The 22921-nt window shown below is 53.3% G+C and overlaps 2 protein-coding genes and 1 pseudogene across 2 annotated transcripts in view; 1 reads left to right on the forward strand and 2 right to left on the reverse strand.

The window, feature by feature from the left end:
* The window catches only part of PPFIA3 (protein tyrosine phosphatase, receptor type, f polypeptide (PTPRF), interacting protein (liprin), alpha 3), a 28058-nt gene extending 10421 nt beyond the window's left edge, over positions 1–17637 (reverse strand). The window contains exons 1-18 of the mRNA XM_006898676.1: positions 17309–17637; positions 12849–13103; positions 12500–12601; positions 11834–11998; positions 11074–11148; positions 10479–10553; positions 9916–10137; positions 5801–5947; positions 5565–5699; positions 4904–4987; positions 4606–4737; positions 4128–4190; positions 3599–3678; positions 3195–3339; positions 2479–2666; positions 945–1167; positions 263–426; positions 22–149 (exon numbers count right to left, since the gene is read on the reverse strand). Coding sequence (XP_006898738.1) covers positions 22–149; positions 263–426; positions 945–1167; positions 2479–2666; positions 3195–3339; positions 3599–3678; positions 4128–4190; positions 4606–4737; positions 4904–4987; positions 5565–5699; positions 5801–5947; positions 9916–10137; positions 10479–10553; positions 11074–11148; positions 11834–11998; positions 12500–12601; positions 12849–13088 — 2368 coding nt within the window. The 5' untranslated portion in view covers positions 13089–13103; positions 17309–17637. The remainder of the gene's footprint in view (positions 1–21; positions 150–262; positions 427–944; positions 1168–2478; positions 2667–3194; positions 3340–3598; positions 3679–4127; positions 4191–4605; positions 4738–4903; positions 4988–5564; positions 5700–5800; positions 5948–9915; positions 10138–10478; positions 10554–11073; positions 11149–11833; positions 11999–12499; positions 12602–12848; positions 13104–17308) is intronic.
* On the forward strand, positions 16384–18489 carry LOC102874935 (annotated as a pseudogene).
* Positions 18490–18525: 36 nt separating this feature from the next.
* LIN7B (lin-7 homolog B (C. elegans)) lies at positions 18526–22315 on the reverse strand. The gene is made up of 6 exons (XM_006898677.1): positions 22242–22315; positions 21724–21842; positions 21350–21421; positions 20040–20249; positions 18844–19007; positions 18526–18636 (listed from the first exon to the last, which is right to left on the reverse strand). The coding sequence occupies exons 1-6, from the start codon at positions 22276–22278 to the stop codon at positions 18615–18617; spliced, it is 624 nt and encodes a 207-aa protein (XP_006898739.1). The 5' UTR covers positions 22279–22315; the 3' UTR covers positions 18526–18614.
* Between the last annotated feature and the right edge of the window lie 606 nt (positions 22316–22921).

Consider the following 22921-nt stretch of genomic DNA (forward strand, 5'->3'; position numbering starts at 1 on the left):
GGAGAGAATCTGGATCCTCACCCAGAGAAGAGCTGTCCCGGCCTGGTGGTCCCATGCGCCCCTTCTCTTTCTTACCAAAGAGACGACCTATGGATGACTTGATGCTCTTCTTTTTGGGGGCTTTGTGCAGAGAATCCTGGGTGCCCTCACTGGATAAGAAAGATAATATGAAAGTTGATCCCATCCTCCCAAGTCCTTGTCCACACCTCTGTCACACTCTCCAACTAGTTCCTCCCTGTCCCCACTCCTTGTCCCTGCCTACCTTCCCCGTGAGGGTCCCCCATCTTCCAGGGACCCGGCCTGGAGTGCCAAGGCCTGGGTCATTCTTTCAAGACGGGCAGAACGGGGGGTGGGAGGTGGGGTGTCTCCTGGAATGGCTGGTCCTTCTCCGCGTGGAGCCCCAGCTTCCTCCTTGGGAACATGATTCTGCGGACAGAAAAGGCAGAGAAGGTGGTTTCAGTCGGAGGGAACATGTTGGAATGACAACTCAGGTTCTCTCTGAGATGCCACTGGTTTGGAAAATCATCTCTGCAGGTAGACTTGATCAAATGAGGTCAAACTGCTGAAAACTCAAAGCAATGAACGTCAAATCTTAGAGCTTGGCAAGTTCATATTTAGTGTCTTTAACTTCTGGTGTCAGAAGTGGGATCTGCCTAACCTCAAGGTCTGAGGTACAGATTCTGGAAACAGGAAATCTATGTTTAAATCAACAGAATTAGAGATCAGGCACGAACTCACCCTCCCCTTTGAGTTGCACCTTTAGGGAAAGCTAGAGTTGCATTTGAAAACCACTTGGTGTCTACGGCCGTACCACCCAGAACGCGCCCAATCTCATCTGAAAACCACTGTGGTGTAAGGGTTTATTATTGCTATTTGTTGGGAAGCCTTTTTTTTTTCCCCTGACCTTCCCTACCCCAGACTGGAAAGACTTTGAGAACACTCACAGCCTTGTCAGTGCCCTCACGAGCAGGGCTAGGGGGTGCCAGACGGGGTGTTGAGTGGCCCGAGCTGGGAGGGGAGGGACTGGCGAGGGTGGAGGTCGTGAGGGAAGGTGGTAGCGAACAGCTGCTTCTGTATCGGCCTAGAGAGTCCAGGCCAGAGCTAGACACCCGGCTCTCCAGCTCCTCTGCTCTCTGCTCTGTTGTCTCCTTCTCTTCTTGGATCAGCCTGAAGAGAGAAAGTAGGGGAACTGGATGAGATAGGGCCTGACGACAATGGGAAAAGAAAGGCTGGCTGTGGATTGCAGTAGGCCAGGAAGTCTTGGTAACCAAAGTCAGTGGGAACTCTGAGGAAGACATAGTGATGTGAGAGGGTCTTGTCAGATTCATGAAGAGACTCCAGGGGTGTCAAAGAGTCACAAGAGGCTCTGGAAGTCATGGAGGGAGTAGCAATGTCAAAGTGATCAGGGCCTGCTCTAGGTGGTTCTGTGTGTACTATCAAATCAGATCTGACTTGCACAGGAGGAGACAGTCTCTCCTTCTCCAGAAGAGATTTGAACCATGCACCTCTGGGATTGCAGTGCAGCTTTTTGCCACTGGGCCACCAGAGCTTGCCTATGTGGTTCTACCAGTCCAAAATGGTTCAGGAAATCATAAAGGGATTGCATTATAACAGATAAGAGGTTGACTTCCTTCTCCTTACAAGCACTCTAAGAGCAAGCACATATGATCGGATAAGATCTGAAGCTCTGAAGAAATAGGACTTGAGATGATTTGGTCTGAGAGAGGTGATATATCAAGTCAGCAAGTGTTCGAATGGAGATAGTCTTTGTGTTGGTATATTTGCTGGGGTTACATGGAGAATGTGGTCTTAGAGGAGAATTATTAAGTAGAGTGGTTGTTAGTGATTCAAGAGAAGACTTTATGGCAGTTGGGAATTCTTTTTTTTTCTTTTCTTGTTGTGTACCATCCAATCAAATCCGACTGGTACAGGAGGAGATTGCCCTTCCTTCTCCAGTGGAGATTCGAACCGTGTGCCTTTGGGATTGCAGTGGAGCTTCTTGCCACTAGGCCACCAGAGCTCCCTCAGTTGGGAATTCTTAATGCATTAAGGATTCTTCTTCTTATACTCTTTGTAGAAAGAGTTGAGATTCTTGCTTTCTTAGGGTGAGATTCTTGGCATTTGGGGCTGGGAATTTTGTTGTGTGATGTTGAGCTTCTAGGTGTGCTGGAAGATTCTGGGTAATGGGTGTCTGAATCCATAATATCCACAGCGTGTTGGAAAGTTATTCAAGTATTGGGTTGAGTTTGTAATTTCAAGTGTAGTCTTTGGTGTACTAGGAAACCACGGCCAATATGATGCGTGGGGAATTCTGGGTGAATCCTGAGTGACTCCTGGATGTGGGAAGGAGTGTAGGTCTGGGAGAGAATGCCCTGAGGATGGTGGAAGGGGAATGGGCTCAGGCTAAGACCAGTCTCCAGAGCCAGAGGACTGTGAGGTCAATGTCAAGGCCAGGGCCAGGCTGGGCCAACTGCTTACTTGATCTCTTTGTTGATGGCCTCCAGCTGCTCCTGAAGCATGATGGCCAATGTCTGCACATCGGCCTGTCCACTGGGGGACAGAAGCTCAGCGCCAAACATCCCTTCTGCCTCCTCCTCATCTGAGCCATCCAGTTCCCCAGGGAATGGAGGTGGTATGGAACCGGCAGGGGCGGACCGCTCCCACTCCTGTCTGTGAGGACAGAGGGACACGCCCTGAGTGAGAAACTGAGGTTGACACTGGTCTTGGTTGACCTTGACCCACACCCCTTGACACGAACTGGCCTCACTGTGTGACCCAGCCCCCACACTTTTGTCATCTCAGCCCAATTTCCATTCCTTGACACACCCCTTTATAATCTTTCCAAACCAAGACCACCTTTATGACTCTATCCAATAATTCCCTTGACCCAGTCCACTCCCTTCCACCTTCTAGCAACCCTATACACTCTGGAACCTCACCCACTGCCCCCCCAGATCACATTTCTCCCCCCTCCTCCTCGTTCTTCAAAGGGTCTCACCAAGTAACAGGAAATCCACATGAAGAGATATCAGGGCAGATGCAGACAATGGAGTTGGTGGGGGAGGAGAGAAGACAGGGTGGGTCTAGGAGATCTTGCTTCTAGACCCAGCCCCCTCCCAGAATTCCACTTCTTTCGCCCCATTTCCCACACAAGCCCTGCTCAGTCCAATCCCCAGAGAGGGATGGTTGCTGACCTTGGAAGGTTCATCCTTGACCCCTGACCAGCGGCCCCTCTTGCCTGCTCGACCACTGCCAGCCCCATAGGGGTCCAGGTGGGCACCAGAAGGCAATGTGGGGGCCTGGGAATAACGGAGCTCCAGGGCACTGCCAGGGAGAGACCTGTGGACACGAGGAGGGCAGTGAGGGGCCAGTGGGTCAGGAAAATGGGGAAGGTCCTGGGTGTCAGAAGATTGGGAGAGGGATCTAATGTTAAAGGTCAGAGAAAAGGGTCAAAAGTCACAGGTCATGAAGTCTAGGGTCAAAGTAAGAGGGAGATATGGAGGAAGACAAGAAATGAAGATGGAAAACTAGGAGAACGACTGGAAGGAATGAGCTTGGCCTTGAGGGTTCCATGCTGGGGCAAGGGGGCTTCTGTCACCTGGAGTAGGAAGATGGGGGCCTTCCCCTCAACTGGTCAATCTCCATCTGCATCCTCTCCATCTCGGCCAGGAGCTGCTCCTGGGGTCAGGGGAGGAATCGCGTCAGATTCTACAGCCCCAGAAGAAGAGCGTTGACTCTAACGTCAGCTACCATCCTCTTCAACTGTGGTGCTGGCGAAACATACGGACTATATACCACGGACTGCCAAAAAGAACGGCCAAATCTGGCTTTGATGAGGGAAAGCTAGGAAGCTCCTTAGAAATAAAGATGATGAGACCTTATCTCATACCCTTTGGCTTCTCAGGAGAGGCCGGGACATCATGTCTACTAGTGGATCAGCTCAACCGAGAAAGACCCTCCAGGTGATGGACTGGCACAGTGGCTTCCACACTGGGCCCAAGCACAGCCCCACAGTGAGGACAGAGCAGGGCTGGCCAGTGTTGTGTTGAGTTAGAACTGACTTGATGGCACGTAACAACTCCTAACAGCCCACCATGACCCCTGCCTGACTTCTAAGCACGCTTTACCTTGTTAAGCAGGAGCTCATCCTGAAGCTTCTTCATGTTGGCAATCTCCTCGCTTAGTGAGTTCTGCGAGGGACACACGGAGGTAAGGGGACAGAGCCTGGAGGCACCGGCCCCAGAGACAAGGGTGTGTGGGGGTGTGTGTGTATGTTCAAGATCCTTCACAGAAAGAGGCCTGAGGGGGAAGCCTACAGGAAATGACACAGGCACACACACGGGGAGCTGCAGAGCGATGTTTTAAAGTGAAAGGTGCCTCTGGGGTGCTAAATCCCTAGGGAACCCCAGAATTTGTCATTTGGGTAATCGCCAAGGAGTCAAGATTGGAAGTGTTGGGCAACTTCAAGGACCCAGGGTGTGGGTGCCTTGAAATTGGGTGTTGAGACTGAAAGATAGTTTCTGCAGTAGAGCAGTCAGTAGAATCGGGGTGGCCAGGCGTGGAGATATCTCAGGAGGGTGCTGGGAGTCCCAGGATGGGGCGCACCTTCTCCTCCAGCGCCCCCATGCGCTCCTTGAGGTGGAGCTGCAAGCGCTCGTTGGATTCGCTCAGCAGCTTGTCCACAGTCTCTGAGAGCCGCTTGTTGTGATCGTCGTTCATCTTTTCCCGCTGCCGAGCCTGCCCAAAGGGGTGCAGGACAGGGCGCTCAAGCTCAGGTGGCCCAGCGCACAGCTTCTGCCCACAGGCTCCACCCCCTGGGTCTAAGCTCCACCCCAAGCCCTAAGCCCCACCCTTCTGCAGACCTTTAGCCACGTCCCTTTCCCATCTAGCTCCACCCCCTCACCCTTTGCAGCTCCTGGTTTTTCTCCTCCAACTGGGCCTCCAGTTGTCGAAGCCGCTCCTCGAAGTTTCCATGACGTTCTTCAGCCTAGTGAATGAAAGATAAGGCAAATGGCTTTACCCCAGCAGGACTCAGGCCCTGCCTCCTTCACAGTCGGGCATGAGGCCACGCCCCTGAAGCCTTCAGGCTCCTCCCCTGCACTTAGGCTCCTCTCTTCCAGGCCCCCAAGCCCCTCCCCTGCTGCCCCAAGCCCCTCCCCTACAGGCCTCCAGGCCCCTCTCCCTCAGGCCTTGAGGCTCCTCCCCTCCAGGCCTCCAGGCCCCTCCCCTGCAGGCCTCCAGGCTCCTCCCCTGAAAGCCTTCAGGCTCCTCCCCCACAGGCCTTTAGGCTCCTCCCCTGCAGCCCTCCAAGCTCCTCCCCTGCAGCCCTCCAAACTCCTCCCCTGCAAGCCAGGCTCCTCCCCTTCAGGCTCCCAAGCCCCTCCCCTGCAGGCCTCCAGGCTCCTCCCCTCCAGGCCCACAAGCCCCTCCACTGCCCAGGCTCCTCCCCCATAGGCCTCCAGGCTCCTCCCCCAGGCCTTCAGGCCCCTCCCCTGCACCACCAAACTGGGCATGTCATTCTGGCTCCACCCAGTTCCCATGCCACCCCATCTAGGGTCCCTCACCTTGTTGAGCGCGGCCACGCGCTGGGCCAGCTGGGCCTCTATTTCAGGCAAGGTTTCTGCCTTCTGCAGCGTCTGCTGCAATTTCTGCTTGGCGTCGTCCAGCCACTCAGCCAGCTGACGGCTCTTCTCTTCGCTCTGAGGAGTAAGAGAGGTGAAGGGGCGAGATTAAGTCACCTGAGCCACAGATAGTGTGGCCCCCTCCCTGCCCAGTCACCCCCTCCTGGCTGAGCCCCCACCTGCCGGTACAGTGACTCCTTGCTGGCGAGTTCATTCTCCAGTTTATCGTTAGCGTCATGCAGAGACGTGGCTTCACGTTGGGCGCTCAGGTAACGCTTCTCTAACGTTGTGATTCGCTCCTCCATGTCCTCTCTCTGTGCCAGGGCCTGTGGGGTAGGACAAGGACCATATGGACCACAGCTCCCAGAAGTCTCTAGGGCAGCCTAGGCTTAGAACCCCAGAACAGCCACTGCCAGGTACCCTGGGAAATGAAGTCCCCTACCATCTGGGTGTCAGAAAGGTGGTACCACACCTCCAAAAGCTGCCAGGTTCAGTCAACTTTAGGCCCCTTTCCAATTCTGAGTTAAAATGGTTTTGGGGTAGTGCCTACTTAGACAATCCTAGCATCCCACAGACTTTCTCCACTCTTTTCAAAACCTGAGGCCTTAGAAAGAAAGGAGGAGGTGCGATATGTGGCTAATTGCTTCCTTTGTCATGAAATCAGAAGAATTGGATGGTGCCCTACTACCATTGTTGTTGTACTATTACTATCATTACTGAACGATTTTGTGTTTTGCTTTGGTTTTAATATTTTTTAAATTTTATTTTATTATTTTTTGTGCGTGTGCCGTCAAATCAGATCTGACTGGTACAGGAGGAGATTGTCCCTCCTTCTCCAGCAGAGCATCTGGTGGATTCAAACCGCGTACCTCTGGGATTGCAGTGCAGCTTCTTGACGCTAGGCCACCAGAGTTCCCTAATGAATGTTTTGATCTGGGATTCTATAGAAGAATCCTGATCAAAGTGGGGGGGAAATGCAGAACAAAATGACATATTCTCACACAATCTAGAGTTTCCGGGAGCTCTGGTGGCCTAGTGGCAAGAAGCTGCACTGCAATCCCAGAGGCGCATGGTTCGAATCCACCAGATGCTCTTCTGGAGAAGGAGGGGCAATCTCCTCCTGTACCACTCAGATGCAATTTGATGGTACACACACACAAAAGTAAAAAAATAAATCTAGAGTTTCTGCAACCCTAATATTATTGCCCTGAGATCTTTAAACAATAAGCCAGAAACATATCCTTTAAAGAAGTTTTCTTTAAATCAAATAAGAGCTTAGCTTAATTATAAGGAATACATCATATATCGGGATCAAGTTGACAATAGCAACTTAAAATATCAGGTGTTTAAGGGCAACAAGTCTATGTTAACAAGGAAAATTTAAAAAAAAGGAAAACTTCAAAAAAGGAGGATGAGAGCTGGCATGATTTAAAAAATGTAATCATCTGGTGACCTAGTGGCAAGAAGCTGCACTGCAATCCCAGAGGCGCACGGTTCAAATCCACCAGATGCTCTGCCAGGGAAGGAGGGACAATCTCCTCCTGTACCAGTCAGATCTGACGGTACACACCAAAAAAAGGGGGGGGAAATGTAATCAATATCGCTGACTTACAGGCATACTTGGTTTTATAGTATTCCAATTTCCTTAAAAAAATATACAATACAGGGGAGCTCTGGTGGCCTCGTGGCAAGAAGCTGCACTGCAATCCCAGAGGCACACGGTTCAAATCCACCAGATGCTCTGCCGGAGGAGGAGGAGCAATATCCTCCTGTACCAGTCAGATCTGATTTGATGGTACACACACAAAAAATAATAAAAATTAAAAAAAATATACAATACAATCTTGGTTAAGTCTCCAAGACAGATTCTATCTATGTGTAAACCTTTCCTTAGCTTTTCATTTTAGTGTTCTTACATCATCATCATCCTTCTGTAACTGACGTATGTCTCTCAGCATACATAATCTGTCCCACATTCATCCGTGTTGTGTGATATTTCATGAATTCCTGATTGCTTTTTAGTAACACTCCACTGTGTGAATGCACCACAGTTTTTCTTTACTCATTTGTCATTGTTAGAACACTTAGGCTGTTCCCAGCTTTTTGCTACTGCAAACAATGCTGCGACAAACATGAATGTGGGTTAGTGTTGTGGCTCTTTTTTTTTTATTTTTATTTTATTACTTGTGTGTGTGAGTGTACCATCAAATCAGATCTGACTGGTACAGGAGGAGATTGTCCCTCCTTCCCCAGCAGAGCATCTGGTGGATTTGAACCGTGCGCCTCTGGGATTGTAGTTGCAGCACCTTGCCACTAGGCCACCAGAGCTCCCCTAGTGTTGTGGCTCTTATTTCTTAGGGATGTACCCCTAGTTGTGAGATTGCTGCATCAAATGGCGTTTCTACAGAATGTGCTTGGCTTTATTACAAAGCGCCGATATTTCACTTTTTACTCCCTGAAAATTTGTGGCAGTCGTGTCTCAAGATTGCTGTTGGAAAAATGGCACCAATCTTGAGACACGGCTTTTATTGTGGGGGTTCTGGAACTGAACCGGATCTGAGGGATGCATGCACCTGGAGAAGTTGTGGACTTGCTACATGTTTTCAATTGTTCAACAATTGAAAATGCAAAGATTCAAAATCCATTTCTTATATTTTCCAGCAACTTCTGGTGCAGACCATGCTTGCAATCACGGAAACAAGTATCCTAGGGTCTCCTGGGGACAAAGTTCCCTTCCATCTGGGAAACAACGCCTTAGAATCCCATGGGAGGGGCTCCCATCTGGGAACCCATGTGGTAGGAACACACTTCCCAGCAGCCCCCGGGGAAGTCCAGGGCCTGAAATCCGAGGCGAAAGCCCTGGTAGATGATGTGAAATACATGCTGGCTCTTTTTCCTCATCCACTGTCCTCCCTCTTGAATCCAAGAGCCTCTTGGAACCTTCAAGACTATGGTCATTAGTCATCCTTCATTAGTAAATCACTGTCATGCACCAAAATCCATCCAAACAAAACACAGGCCTATAATGCGATCACCAACACCAGAAAGACATTCATTCCTTAGAACAATCAGCCCATGAGATTAAAGGGGCAACATCTGTCCCAGGGATAGACCCTCAATGAGATGAATTTCCTCCCATGACTACAACAATGGGTTCAAGCAAAACAGAGATTGTCAGGATGGCACAGGACAGGGTAAGTTTTTGGTACCAAGGGATAAATATGAGTCGTTGGCACCTAACGACAGACAACAAAGTTCAGAGGACAGAAGGATTGATGGAAACGGGAAACACAGGGACAAAGTGGGAAGAGTGCTGTTACACTGTGGGGACTGGGATCAATGTCAGGTAACATAGTATGTATGAACTGTTGAATGGAAAACTAATTTGCTCTGTCAGCTTTCATCCAAATCACAATAAAAAGTTAAAAAAATCAAAGAAATAATCCAAGGAAGCTCTGGTGGCCTAGTGGCAAGAAGCTGCACTGCAATCCCAGAGGCACATGGTTCGAATCCACCCGATGCTCTGCTGGAGAAGGAGGAACAATCTCCTCCTATACCAGTCAGATCTGATTTGATGGTACACACACAAAATAATTTAAAAAATAAATTAAAAAAAAAAAAGAAAGAATCCAGGGTCCACATTTCCCAGCAGTGCCTGCTGCTTGAAAGTTAATATCAAGAAGTGAAATACAGATAGAAGAATTCAACCTAAAGGCCAAGAATTGTCCCAAGGATAACATAAGTATTGACCTGACCAGAAAGTAACTACCTGTTGTTGTTGTTACATGCCATCGAGTCCTTGGCGACTCATAGCAACCCTATGAACTTTCTTCATTTCTCCAAGTTCAGAGAGTTTCCAGAGGCAAGCTGTTTCAGAAGTGGATGTCACTCCTGCTTCCAATTTGTTTTAATCGGGGAGCTCCACCAAACACTGTCCGCCACGGGTGACCAATATCGTATCTGGCACATCAGGGTCACAGTGTTCAGCTTCACAACCACCACAAGTTACCTCTGTACAGCAAATCGACAGAGCAGTGCTATATACACCACCTGGAAGAATATTTGACCTAGAAGAATGTACATACCTACATGTGCTAAATATCAACTCTTTGACAACAGACCAGAAACCCATTTTACAGGTCAGACAACTAAGGCTCTCAGGGGAAAAGATTCCAACACAAAGCTGTGGACTGAATCCAGCTCCAACATTCATGAGCTCTGTGACGCTGGGCAAAGGGGGGGATAGGACTCAGGGGAGGGGCAGAAGGCAGCCCGCCAGGGGCTCCGGCCTCACCTCCTTGAGGTCCCGCTGCAGCTTGGTGTTCGCTTCCTCGGCCTTACCCAGCTCACGGTGGGCGGTGCCCAGCTCCTCCTCCAGCTGGCTCATCTGGCGGCACAACACCGCCAGGCGTTCCCGCAGCTGGCACACCTCCGCTCGCTGCCGCTCCAGCGCCTCCTCCAGTTCGGCAGTGCGCCGGTTCGAGTCCCCGCCAGGCCCCAGGCCATTAGCAAGGGTCTGGAGTAAGGGCGATGAGGGAGGAAAGGTCAGGACACAGAACGGGAGAAATGCAAAGAGAAGGCCAGAAGGTTGGTTCTACTTTGCACTTGGGGTGGCCAAGTGCAGGAATAAACTCAACGGTAACTAACAGGCAGGGTGTGGGTAGAACGGAATTCCCACAGGTCAGGGTGAGTTATAGAACTAGGTAGGTGACATGAATCAGAAATCAAAAGTCAGGGACCGTAGAGTCAGTGAGGGTCGAACTTGGAAAGGGCCAACACACAGTCACTGCGTGGAGCAGAGGTCACAGACATGGGGGGCAGTAAGATGCAGGAAAGGAGGCTTTCCACCTCTCTCACCTGCCCGTCTCCATCCTTGCCGCCCTCCTCCAGCCCTGAGCGCCTTCTGGACATCTGCTCTCGAAGGTTCAGAGTCTGAGAAAACAGAGGGGGATTCAGGGGAAGCAGGCTCTGGGAACCCTAAGATCCATTTAGCTTGGACATCAGATTTCTGATAGAGAATGCCTCCTTCTGAGCTGTATCTGTATGTGCTGGAGTCACACCCCAGGGTCTACTCATAAACATACCCACATGCGTTCTCCCTGGTGGTGCCCCCATTATCTCTTGTAGATATGTAGCCTTAGCTAAATTCCCCTTTATCCTTTTGCGGTTTCTTCTTGATCCCTGCCTTCCCTCATCCAATCACACTTTCCTTTGATTCATCCATCCATTGATTATTCCTTTTGGTCTGTCACTGATTCTCCCCTTACTCTTGCCTAATGAGTTCCTTCTCTGTAATCCCACTGGATGTCTCCAACCCCACTCCTTCTCTTCCCTAGCCCTGCCCTCAACTGATTCTCTTGCAAGCCCCCTTCAGTCCTAGATCTTGCCCCACGGGTACCTCCTTAACCCCACCCCTATTGGCTCAATCCCCTTTTTGGCCACCGCCCCCCACCTCTTGATTGCTCAGCTCCAATTCTTCCTCTAGCACAGCTACCCGCTCCAACGCCATCCGCAGCCGCTCACGGACCTAAGAAATGGGAGCGCGACAGGTGTCAGGTTGAGATCGGAGCCAATCTAGGACAGCTGACTGTGACCCAGAACGCTGAGACAGGTCTGATTGGTCTGAGCACCCCAAACAGCTACCTCACAGGTTAAAACAGGACCCCGTAGGCAGTCCCACATGCTGATATCCCACACTAGTTCTTTTTTATTATTAACCGGTCAGGTCCCACTGTTTGTCCTGTTTCTTTTTTCTTCCCCCCCCCCTTAGGGATGTAGAACCTCCATATTCACTTAGAGGGGCACGGCATACGCCCTAAAAGGTGACAAGGTCCATCTACTGCTGTATGAACCACTATTTAAACCGCTGCTACAATGTCCTGTTTCCATCACCTTCAACACTCTTCTCACAATAGGCACCTCTAGTCAATCATAGATTTGCGTTCATTCAATATAGCCCTAACCAATCACAGCTAGAATTCCTTCCAGGTCCAGCCAACCACAGCCAGAATCTCATTCATTCAAGGACAGCACTAGCCAATCAGGGACAGAATCCCTCCCAACCTCCCACCCCATAGCTCAAGCCAACCAAGCCAGAATCCCTCCCATGCTGGACAGCTCCAGCCAATCACAGCCAGAGACCCTCCCACTCGGGAAAGCCCCAGCCAATGAAGGGTTTTCCTTCTGCACGCTTCCTATTCCAGGCCTCACACCTTCTCATCCAGGGCCTTGTGGTGCTCGAAGAGGGATTTCAAAGCCTTGAGCACCTCCACCTCGGAGGAGACCCCGCCAGGGGACTGTGCTTGACGCTTCACCACAGTCATGCGCAGTGACCTTTCGTGCCTGGACACCAGACATTCTAGGTGTTCGAGGAGGAGCTACAAGAATAAGGTTTTAAAAAATAGAGTTAGTGGCAAGAAGCAGCCCTGCAATCCCAAAGATGAGCGGTTCGAATCCACCAGATGCTCTTCTGGAGGAGGGACAATCTCCTCTTGTACCGCTCAGATCCGATTACACACACACACACACACACACACACACACACAAAACAGGGTTAAAGAATAGGGTTGGGTTTTGTTGTGGTGGTGGTGGGTTGGTGTTTGTTTGTTTGTTTGTTTGTTTTTAAAAAGGAGTAGGGTGTTGGGTAAGGAAGGTCAAGGAGGAGCAGTTCAAAGAAGTGGAGTCCACGAAGAGGGTAATGAGATAAGCAAGTCAGGAGGATTTAGAGATGGTGTCCAGGGAGATAGAGGAGACATGAAGGAAGGAACAGGACCAGAGGTGGGGCAGCATCCAAGGGGAGATAAATCCGAAAAAAGATGCGTCAGGTGGCAAATTTGGGCTCACCCACCTGACCTAGGCCCGCTCTCAGCACCACTTACCCGCGTGTTGTTCCGCTCTGCCTTCAGCTCTGCAATCTCTTCCTCCCGCTCCAGCAGCTGCTCTCGACATAAGTTTAGTTCCTTAGTCAGAGCTGCAAACTCCTGTCCGGGTGTGAGCAGCATTGGGACAACCTGATCAGTCTCTCATTCCAAGGCATATGGAGGCTGCAGGCCACGCCTCTCTCTGCCAAGCCCCACCTCCCCTTTCATGCCGCTTCAGCCCCGCCCATCAAGGAAAGTCTCCTCCCCTCCGGCGCACCAAGCCCCGCCCCTTCCGGACCGCCCCACGGGCGCCCTCACTGGTCGAGACCCCGCCTCCCTCGGGCCCCGCCCCCGGCCCCGCCCAGACCTGGGGCAGCGCGATGCTGAGCTGGCGCTGCAGCGAGTCCTTCTCGTGGCCGAGCTCGCGCAGCCGCAGCTGCGCCGTCGCGAGCCCGTCCTGCGCCTCGCGCAGCGTCTCCAGCAGCCGCTCGCGCTCCGTGAGCATCGTGACCATGAGGCGCTCCAGCTCGCCGCCCGCCTCGTCCGGGCCCAGCGCCGAGCCCCGCCGGCCATCCTCGCTGATGGTGGGCATCACCTCGCACATCATGGCGGCGGTGCCGGCCTGCAGGCAGGGGGAGGGGGCAGAGAGCTGAGGCCGGCCTCAGAAGGCACAGGCGGGGAAACTGAGGCACGGCTCCTTGGCTACTACCTGGGGGAAACGAAGGTGGGGCAACACAACATTGGACAGAAAGGGAAAATTGGGGTGCATTCAGCCTCTTTATGGCACGGGGGAAATTGAAACCTATTGCTCTCAGGATAACATGCCTAGTTACCTGGGTTAGAGCACGTGAGGAAGCTGAGGCTTAACTGCAGCAAAACAGGCGTGGCACTCTCAGGTGTTGGAGACAACGTGGGAAACCTGGTCGCCACCTGTTCTGCACTGGCAGAGAATCCCAACCCATTGTATGGAAGCTAAAACTGAGGCCTGGGGTCAGAACCCTTGGCAGTCACGCCCTCAGGAGGTCATATGGCTGGGGTCACAAAACTAGGTCACTAACACATGAATCTGAGTATAAGGTCACTTGGCATGGTTCTCACCTACTATCTAACTCAGTTTCACAGATAGATGGAGTCCACCTGGGAAGAGTCTCCAGCCCCACTCTGCTTGTTGAAAAGCAAAAATATGGGGGGGGGGGGGGCGAGGTTTATTATGCTGGTTCCCTGAGTCCTCAGGAGTTTGAACTTTTCTCCTCTTCCTCAATCCTAGAAGTCAGTCTGGCCCTCTGCGTCCTTGTCTCAGAAATCCCAGCTGCCAGACCTTTCTTGTCTTAGGACCCAGGAGTCCAGGTCCCCTCCTCTCCTCAGCCTTATAGAGGCTGCAACTTAAAAGGGAAAAGTGGAAGGGGGCGGGATTTCTCTCGGGCAGGGGAGAGAGACCTGGGTCACTGAAGCCAGAGGTGGGGCTGAGATAAATGGAGGCCCCCTGAGCCGCTCCCTCAGGAGATAGCAGGTCAGACGGGTCCAGCTGGCCCTGCCGAAAGCAGAGAACTTTCACTCTGTTCCTGCCTTGCCTTCTCCTGCTTAAGGCAATAGCATAACCGGTTCTGGAAGTGGATAATTCACAACCCCACCCAATATGCAGTCTGCACTTAAACCCTTAGGACTGCACCCTGAACTCTGCTGAGAGGAGGGGGCTGCAGGTCCTGGGGTAGGAAAGGACAGTCTATCAAGTGGTGCATCCGGGAATCTAGACCCCTGCAATCCTGGTATTCAGAGGCCAAGAGTCAGGGAAAATGCAGAAAAGAAGACTGGCCAGCCCTGGACAAACACCATTTTGTCATCTAAAAGTCAGAGCTCAGGATGTTTTAGGGAGTGAAGTGGTCTCGAACTTCAAATGCACTGATACAAAACAGCAGTGCTGGGTATAGAATCTAGAAAGGCACTGGAATGAAGGCACAAAGCAAAAAGAACAAATGAATACCAAGTGGTGATGAGATCCACACATAGGGTCAAACAGGGGCTATTCTCGAACCTGGGTCTGAAACCTGGAATGTTGAACTCAACCAGGAGCAATCTAATAACCTCAGAATATCTGGATGACCACGGAGTCCCAAGCAGGGGAGCACGAGGTATATAAAAGCAAACTTAATGCAATACACAACTAAACTCAGGGAAAAGACATGATGCAGAACTCAGAAGCCACCAGGGAGACGCCAGGGTAAAACAGCATAGCAAAGGAAGTATTCTTGGTTTTACCCTGTGTCTAGGTAATGCTAGATTCCAGAAAACAGAAGTCATGCCCTAGAATTCAGAACATACCCTAAAGGCACAGAAAAGCCTAGACCTTTGCAAGAAGCTTCCTGAAATCTCTCTTATGTCTGGGATATGGAAGCAGATACTCTGAAAACTGAGCATGTCCCAGGATAAGGACCAGTAAAGGAGAAAGGAATAGATTCTAGCGTATTTCTAGGGTGGAGATCTTAGAAGAGAGCCTAGAACTTACTTAGGATTCCAGATGTGGTACTTAAATGGAGGCAAAAGTACATAATCCATCGAGGACAAATCCTTGAATAAAAACTTGGCAGGGAATTGGACAGAGGCAGGGATGAAATAGGTATGTAGATAAAAGACAGATAAGACCTAGAACACATCAGTGGGAATTTTCCAGATTCAACATGGTTGAGAGTGGACTTTAGGTTCTTCTAAAATACCAAAGTACCTTCTAGAATTGATGAGACAATCTGAAGAATGGCTAGAGACAATAATGGGAGGGTCCACATTCTAGAACTTGGAATGTTCCCGGGAAGATAATAGAATCTAGGGCAAACCCAGTGATGTGGTTGGAACCTAGAACATATCTGACATGATATTTTAGTTGTGAATAAACAAAAGACTGGGTTCTAGAACCCTAGAGCATGTCCAAGAAGGGAGGGGGGTTTAACAGAATTTATTTTAGGGATATTATCTGGGTATTTGAAGGCACAACTGGAAAACACCTAGGCTTAGAGAGCTCTGGCGGCCTAGTGGCAAGAAGCTGTGCTGCAATCCCAAAGGCACACAGTTCAAATACACCAGATGCTCTGCTGGAAAAGGAGGGGCAGTCTCCTACTGTGCCAGCTGGATGTGATTTGACAGCACACAACAACAACAACAAAATAAAATAAGAAAACACCTAGGCTATAGCATCTAACTAGATGTAGGACGTTTCTTGGGTAAGGACTGAACAGCCATGAAAGCTGAACAAGTTTAAGATAAGAAGAAGATCTAGAACAGTGAGCATTGCAAGAGCACATACATAAACAGAAATGTGGAAGACAGGTAAAGGTAGGGTCTTGAACACCTAATGAGCCCGGACCACAGAACACACTTGGAGGAGGGATGTGTATCAGGCTCCAAGGCCTTCAAGAGTGGAGGGCAGGGTGTTTTATGAGGGGCCTCAGGGAGGCAATGAGATGCTGGAAAAAACTCAAGAAGATAAAGCTTTAGGGAGGAGAATGGAGAAGAAAGTTCCAGTGAGCCCAGCACCTGAGATGATATGAGAAGAAAGAGAGGCTGACCATCAAGGCCCCAGGAGATGTGAAGTTGATAGGGCTGCACGGGGGCCAGGGCCCCTTTGAGAGTTGAACAACAAGCTCTCTCGGGTCTTGGGACCTGGACTCTTGAATCCTTGCATGGAGGAGTGGATGGAGGTCAGGGTGGGGTTGCAAGATTCTTGGAAACCTGAGTCCTTTTTGGAATGGAGGGCTGGGACCTATGGCCTCAATTAAGGCTGTGCAGAGGCTGCCGCTAAACTTGTGGGTCTTTCAGGGAATGGAACACTGGGGACAGACATCCAGTCTCCAGGGGGAAGGGTGGGCACAAGCCCAAGAATTGTGTTCTGGCTTCCTAAAAGGGAGCGAGTCATGGCGCCTGGATCCCTAAAGGGGCAGATGCTCGATGGGGGTGGGGGTGACTGGGTGTTTGTATCCAAGGGGCACAGGGGCTGGTGAACTGGGTCTCCAGAAGGGTTGAAGCTGGGTTCCTAAGGTGCTAAGGAGGTGAGCACTACCAGCTGGATTGTAAGCCAGATGGGGTGAGAACCAACGGGGCTCCCAGAGTGGGGTTGGAGCTGGAGCCCCGGATGCTAGGGTCCCCAAGGTGGACAGGGCAGGGACGTGCAGAAGACTGGGTTCCTCAGGGAGGGACCCGGCTGCTGAGGATGGGGTCCCAGGATCCTGGCCAGCGGGAGCCTGAGGCCCAGGCACTTAGGTAGGGGTATCCCCGGGTCAACAGCGCGACGAGGGGATCCCCGCGCCGCCCGCGCCCCCTCCCCGGCGGCAGCAGGCAGTGGGGGAGGCGAGGCTGCCGAGCCCGACCATGGACAGCTCCAGAGCGGGCCTGTGTCCAGGGCAGCCGCCGAGCCGGCCTGGGCAGGGGGACAGGACTGCCCTGTCTGTACCGAGAAGGCGGACACCGGGTACCAGGAGAGGGGGCAGTGATGCGGGCGCCACAGGAGTGGTCAGCCGTGGCTAGGGGAGCCCACCTAGCCACGGCGGTGGATCTGGGCCGAGGAGGGGCAGCCAGGTTCAGAGAGGATCCCGGGGGCTGGACTGGGAGATCCAGGCTCCTGGGCCTGGAGGAGGCGCACAGTGGCTGTCCGCCCGGGTTTCTGGGGTTCAATGGGGACTCTAGGTGCCGAGAGCGGCACACCTGGGTTCCTGAGGGTGGGCTGTCCAATCGGGGCTCCGGGTCCCCGGGGATGAGGAAGGGAAGCTAGGATCTGGGGGAAGCGGGGGAGGTACGGCGAGGGGTGCCAGGGTGGGCGCTGCCAGGCGGGCCGGCGCTTACCTACCTGGTCCGCGGCGGCTGCGGGCGGAGCTGGGCTGCAGGAGGGACGTGGGGTGGGGTGGGGGCACCGGGCGGGGCCCCTGGCGGCGGCCGGGGCCCAGATCTGTGGCTCCGGATCCCTGCTCTGCCGCTCGCGCGGGCTCCGTGTCTCTGGCTCCTGCTTGGGCGCTGGGGACCCCCTCCCCCTCGCGGTCTCACAGTCCTTAGCCCCCCGAAACAGCCCCTTTTTCCTTGTCACTACTCAGCCTCCCCTTACAAGGCCGCAAGCCGCCAGATCCAGGGGTGCCCACCAGCGCCCCCCAAATCCCACCTTCTCCCCCCAAAAATATTCCTCCTCCCTCCCCCACCCCCCCACAACTCCAGGGCTGTCGTGGCCCCTTTAACAGGAGACTGACAGACCGCGCTGGGTGGCCAATGGGAGGCTGCGTCGGCACCGGCCGGCGACAGGGCCCCGCCCCCACACGGGCTGGGAGGGGTGGCGCGGGCGGAGAGTGGGAGGCGGGGCTCTAGGCACGTTGTCCAATAGGCGCGCGGCAAAAGGCGGCTAGGGCGGGAGGCGGAGCCCGGCAGGAGGATGATGTCACCTGCAGCGAGTGAGCGCGGCGTGGAACGCGAGTCGCGACCCCGGATCCCGGCGGGGGCGCGCGACAGTTCTCGCGCCGCACGGGACGGGAAGGCTGGGTGGGCGGCGGGGTGGGGATCAAGGCTGGGTTTCCAGGTGGGGGCGGGCCAGAGAAGCACTCGGGGTGGAAGGTGAGACGAGGGCCCCCCAGTCGCAGAGTGCACCTTCTTCTGCATCCCTGCGCCCGCTACGGGAACTGCACGCGGCACCCCACCCCCGCCTCCCACGCCGACGGTGGTGAGGTCTGCCGGGCTCCCCCGGCGGCCGAGGCTAATGGTTCACTCCGCCCGGCCCACACAGAGCCCGCCCACTGGCCCCTGCAGCGTTTCTGGACTCCTCCATCAGGCGGGCTGCAGGAGGCAGGGGTTCCCTCCGCGACCAGCCTCCCTTAAGAGTAGGGGGCGGTATTAGCAGTTCAAGTCCTGCAATCACATCTACCCTCCACCCTTAGACCAGCCCCTGGCCGCCAGCCCTCTGTCTCTCCTGCTTTCAGACTCGACCTGGACACCTTCTGGGCTTGACATTTGACCTCGGTTTCCCCTTCTCCCAGACATCTTAACTGCAGAATTTGGGACAGACTCACAGACACACAGTCAGGGTCAAAGAGCTTTAAATGAGGGGCCAGTGACAATAAATACTGTACAGGGAGGAGGAGCTGGGAGGGGAAAGGCCAGATCGGAGGTTTCAGCCTCGAGACTCCAAGGACCTGCAAGGGGGGTGAAGAGAGGGGATGCAGGCTCAGGGGAGAGGCCAAGGCGGGGTTCCAGATCTTAGTTTGGAGGTGGGCTACGGGAATATGGGGGGATTTGGCCAGAATGGGCTGGGGAAGAGGGGCCTGGGTCAGGGTCCCAGGAGCAAGGGGGCTGGGGTGATGAAGACCCGTGCGGGGAGGCAGGTGGGGTGCTGTTCTCACGAATAGCTCTGGTGTTGCTGGCGCCGGCGCGCAGATCGCATCTTCTCGAAGCGGGCCTCCATCTCCTCGAGCACGCGGGGTGTGTAGCGCACCACCAGCTTCACGGAGCCCTGGGCCGCCTTCAGCAGCTCCACCGCCTTCTCGTGCTGCTCACCCTCCACGCTCTGCGGGGCAGTGCACCCCGCTGGACATGCGCATGGCCTTCACGCAGGCCGCAGCCCAGACACAAGCCATATCCCGAGATGCTAAGGCTTCCTCCCCCCCCCCCCCAGTCCTTCCATCTTGGCTCCGTGTCCTCCCCACAGTCTCACAGATCCTCAGACCTCCAGGACCAACCTTGACCCCTCTTCCCGCAGTGCTCTAGTTCCAGCCCCCACCTTCCTGTCCTCTCCCCCTGAACTCTTACCTTAAGCCCCCACCTGCCCTTCTGACCATCACAATCTCCATTCATTCTGCCCCTCACAAAGTCCCATAGGGGTCTTTCTACACCCCAAGCTGAACATATCCCTCTTCTGTTCCCAGCCCTCCCATGACTCCCCAGTGCCCTCAGGATAAAGTTTCTCTGGTTTCTCAGGTGGGCTCTTGGGCCCTGCATAGCTGGTCCCACCCACACACCCAACTATGGCCTCTGCCTACAACAGAAGCAGAATTCTGCATCTTACCCTACAGATCGGCTGGTGAATTCAAACCAAGCTTTTGGTTAGCAGCCAAATACCTAAGTATGTACACACTATACCATGAAGGCTCTTTCCATCAACTTTAACCACCAAGGATTAGCTATAGGCCCCAGACCTCTATCAGAGCCTTTTCTCTGCAGCTCAGAAGAATACTGGGTCACAGCCAGGAACACCCTTCGTCCCTGTGTTTACTTGGAGAACTCCTACTCATCCTTCAAAACAATTCAAACGTTCCTTTCTCTGTAAAAATTTCCCTCAGCTAGACTGGTCTGGTGCTATATCAGGACCCTCAAAATGCTTTATCTCCTCCATTACAACACATTATCTTTAAATGAGGTCTATTTCAGCCAAGATCTCTCTAGCGGAGAGGTGGTCCTCCCATTCAGGAGTGAAGGACAGGACAGCTTCTCTCTGAGTCAGCAGCACTGCCCAATACAAAGTCTAGTGTGTTGAATGAGTATCAAAAGCAAAGACCTTGCACAGTTCATAAACCCAGGCCAGTCTCTATTCCCCACTTACCACACCATTCACTGACAGGAGCTGGTCCCCTCTCTTGAGGCCTCCATGGCGGTCAGCCACACCCCCAGGGATGACCCGGGAGATGTAGATGGGGGAGTTCTGCTCCTTGCCTCCCATGATGTTGAAGCCCAGCCCTTCATCTGTCTTGGGCAGCTCCACCACCCTGGGATGGGCATGGCCCTCACTGGCCGTGAAGGCAGCCACGGTAGCCTGGGAGAGAGAAGGTGTCACAGGTGATAGTCCTTCTGTGGCAGGCATTCAAAACGAGGTGGGGCATCTGCACCAGGGAGAACAATTTAGGGGGAATCACGTTCCCCAACTGACAGCACCTGCCACTACAACACACGATGCCCTGTAACAGCGCTAAGCCCTTTTGAGTTACTTCGGACGCCCCTGACATGTCAAAGAGCAACTCTCTGTTTCGGTCCAGGGTGTCTTTAATACCCAACACTTGCCCTTCTGGCTTTGGGACAGAAAAACAAAATCAAACCAAAAAAACAAAACACGAGGCCTAGAGGGAGCCGAGTACACCCAAGCAGCAGCTAGAAGTAGCATCTAGTTATATGTTAATTATGGAGTCTCTGACTGATGGCACAAACAGCTAAGCACTGCAACTAATCACCCGGAGGTGCCTCCAAAGAAATGCCTGGCAATCTGCTCTCAAAAGGTCACACCCTTGGAAACCCTAGAGTCCCTTTTCACTCTGCACATACCTATGGGCTCCTGTGAGTCACAGATGACTCAAAAACGGATTTTTAAAAAAATAGATATGTTCATTAGATTTCAACACTCAGTGTTTTAAATATACAGATTATTAAAAGTTACTCTCTTGCACAAGGCACTCTTTCTAGTTGGAATTGCTATAAAGGTAGGTTTTGTATGGCATTGCTTTAAGTAAAAATAAAGAAAAAAAGATCATCTAGAGCAAATAATATTAGTAAGAGGCAAATAATAGTAAAGATGGCACATGAATAAACAAAGAGCTAAACTGTTTTCTAAAAAAAAAAAAAAAGAGCTAAACTGTTAGCAAGCGATCGATTCTAATTCATGGTGACCCCACGTGTTACTGGGGTAAACTACTCCCGCGAGGTCTTCTTGGTGGCCATCTTTACAGAAGCAGATTGCCATACCTTTCTTCCACAGCACAGTTGAGTCAGGTTGGAACCACCAACCTTTCAAGAGAGTAATCAAGCACAAGCCATGGATATGGATTTGGCTAAAGTGGCAAAGGACGCAGCAAGAATGACCGCCATTATTATATTGAGCTAGGCCATGAGAGGCAATGGAGATGTGGGGTGCAGGGCACCCACCTTGGCTGTGGCATGAGCCCGGATCTCTGCACTGCCCGTAATGTCCAGTGTGTCATAGAGCTGCTCATACACCTGGAAATGACAGTGACATCAAGGGACCCCACCTCCCTCAGACTTGGGGATCCTTACTCCCCAAGACCTCTTCTCCTCCTGACATAGTAGTCTTTATCTCTTAACTCCTCCTTCCCTCAAACCCGAGAGTCCAGAGCTTAAGATCTTCTCTTCCTTCCCACTTAAGCAACCACCCCGCTCTCCCCAGCTCCAGCGAACTACAACTCCCAAAGAGCCCTGGGGCAGAGGCGCAGGCACCGTCGGGCGAACCGCCCCAGAGGCTGCTGGGAGGTGTAGTCCTGGGCTCCGGCGGCGGCGCTCACCTCCCGGATGGCAGAGCAGAAGCGGCTCTGCAGGACTCGCTGGAGCGCCTGCAGCTTCTGCGGGGGCAGCTCCCCGCTGCGCTGGAGCCGCTCGAGGAGCTCAACGGCCCGGGACACGTCTGCAAGGCGAGGGGGTGTGCAGAGATGCGGAAGACCCCGAGGGATGAGGAGGACCCCGAAAGATGAGGCGAAAAGGCAGCGTTAAGGGACGCGCAGACACACCCCGCGCAAGACAGCCGAGAGCCGGAAGGCACCCCGTAGTCTTGGGTGGCAACGGAGAGGCTGCGACCCGTCAGCGCCCCGGAACCCCAACATCAACCAATACTGGCAGAGTGTTGGCGGGCGCCCTTGCCCTGCCGATCGCCCACAGAGCCTCCTACGCCCCTGCCCTCGGGTTCCCCGCCCCGCCCACCTCCAGAGGCCTGCCTGCCCACCCAGCCACCCGGCCTGGCCTCGCCTGGGGCAGTGGGATGTCACTGGACACCCGGGACAGTCGGGGCCCCCTGGGGCGCACTCACCCCGCTCCAGCCCCAGCGGCTCCACCAGCGCAGCCATGTCGGCGCCGCTGCTGCAAGCCACCCGCTGCCCTGTCGCCGGCGAGGGGGCGGGGCTTCGAGAGGCCCCGCCCCGGCGGCGCCCTAACACCCCCCGCGGAGACACCCCAGCGTCGTCTGCCCCCCACCTCTAGCCCCCGCGCGGAGGTACCTCGGCGCTGCTACTGAGACCATCAAATCTCCCCCTTCGCCTTCAATGATCTGCCACCTTAGCCCGGCTCTCCCCTCTCTGGTCAGATCTCTTTATATTCATTCATCCAAGGGCAGCAGACCTCAAGGAGAGCAAGGTTGCCAAGTCCCGCTGCCCAGCCCTGGGGTGCACAGCCTGGACGGGGGAGAGCCAGGCCAGGTTGTGGCTGGAAATAGGAGTGGGGATGGTGACCTGGCTGGTAGTACTTGGATGCTAAGGAGCCCATTTCACTCCTGGCAACTCCACAAGACAGTATTCGGGTTCCCTAAGCTGTACTCTCAACGCAAACAGTGTGCCAGGCCTTTTCGCCTGCAGTGCCACTGTGTAGAGTCAAACTGCCAACCTTTCAGTTGAGAGGTAAGCCTCAGTGAAGCAGACTGGCAACTAGCGTTTGGAAATGCAATTGCACACCTGCCACCTCCCTGACAGGAGGGGAGCGTGTTTGTCCTCAAGT

This window comes from Elephantulus edwardii, unplaced genomic scaffold (assembly GCF_000299155.1).
Source record: "Elephantulus edwardii isolate Elephantulus edwardi_28Jun2011 unplaced genomic scaffold, EleEdw1.0 scaffold00236, whole genome shotgun sequence".
Taxonomy (NCBI): domain Eukaryota; kingdom Metazoa; phylum Chordata; class Mammalia; order Macroscelidea; family Macroscelididae; genus Elephantulus; species Elephantulus edwardii.

Bases quoted from the DNA above. Each gene is read 5' to 3' on its own strand.
- LIN7B (XM_006898677.1), bottom strand. From the start codon at position 22,278: ATGGCTGCGCTGGTGGAGCCGCTGGGGCTGGAGCGGG. The intron at 21,843-22,241 runs GTGAGTGCGCCC...CTCGCCTTGCAG, and splicing joins GCCGCTGGGGCTGGAGCGGG to ACGTGTCCCGGGCCGTTGAG. The intron at 19,008-20,039 runs GTAAGTGGGGAA...ACTGCCCCGCAG, and splicing joins TCCTGTCAGTGAATGGTGTG to AGCGTGGAGGGTGAGCAGCA.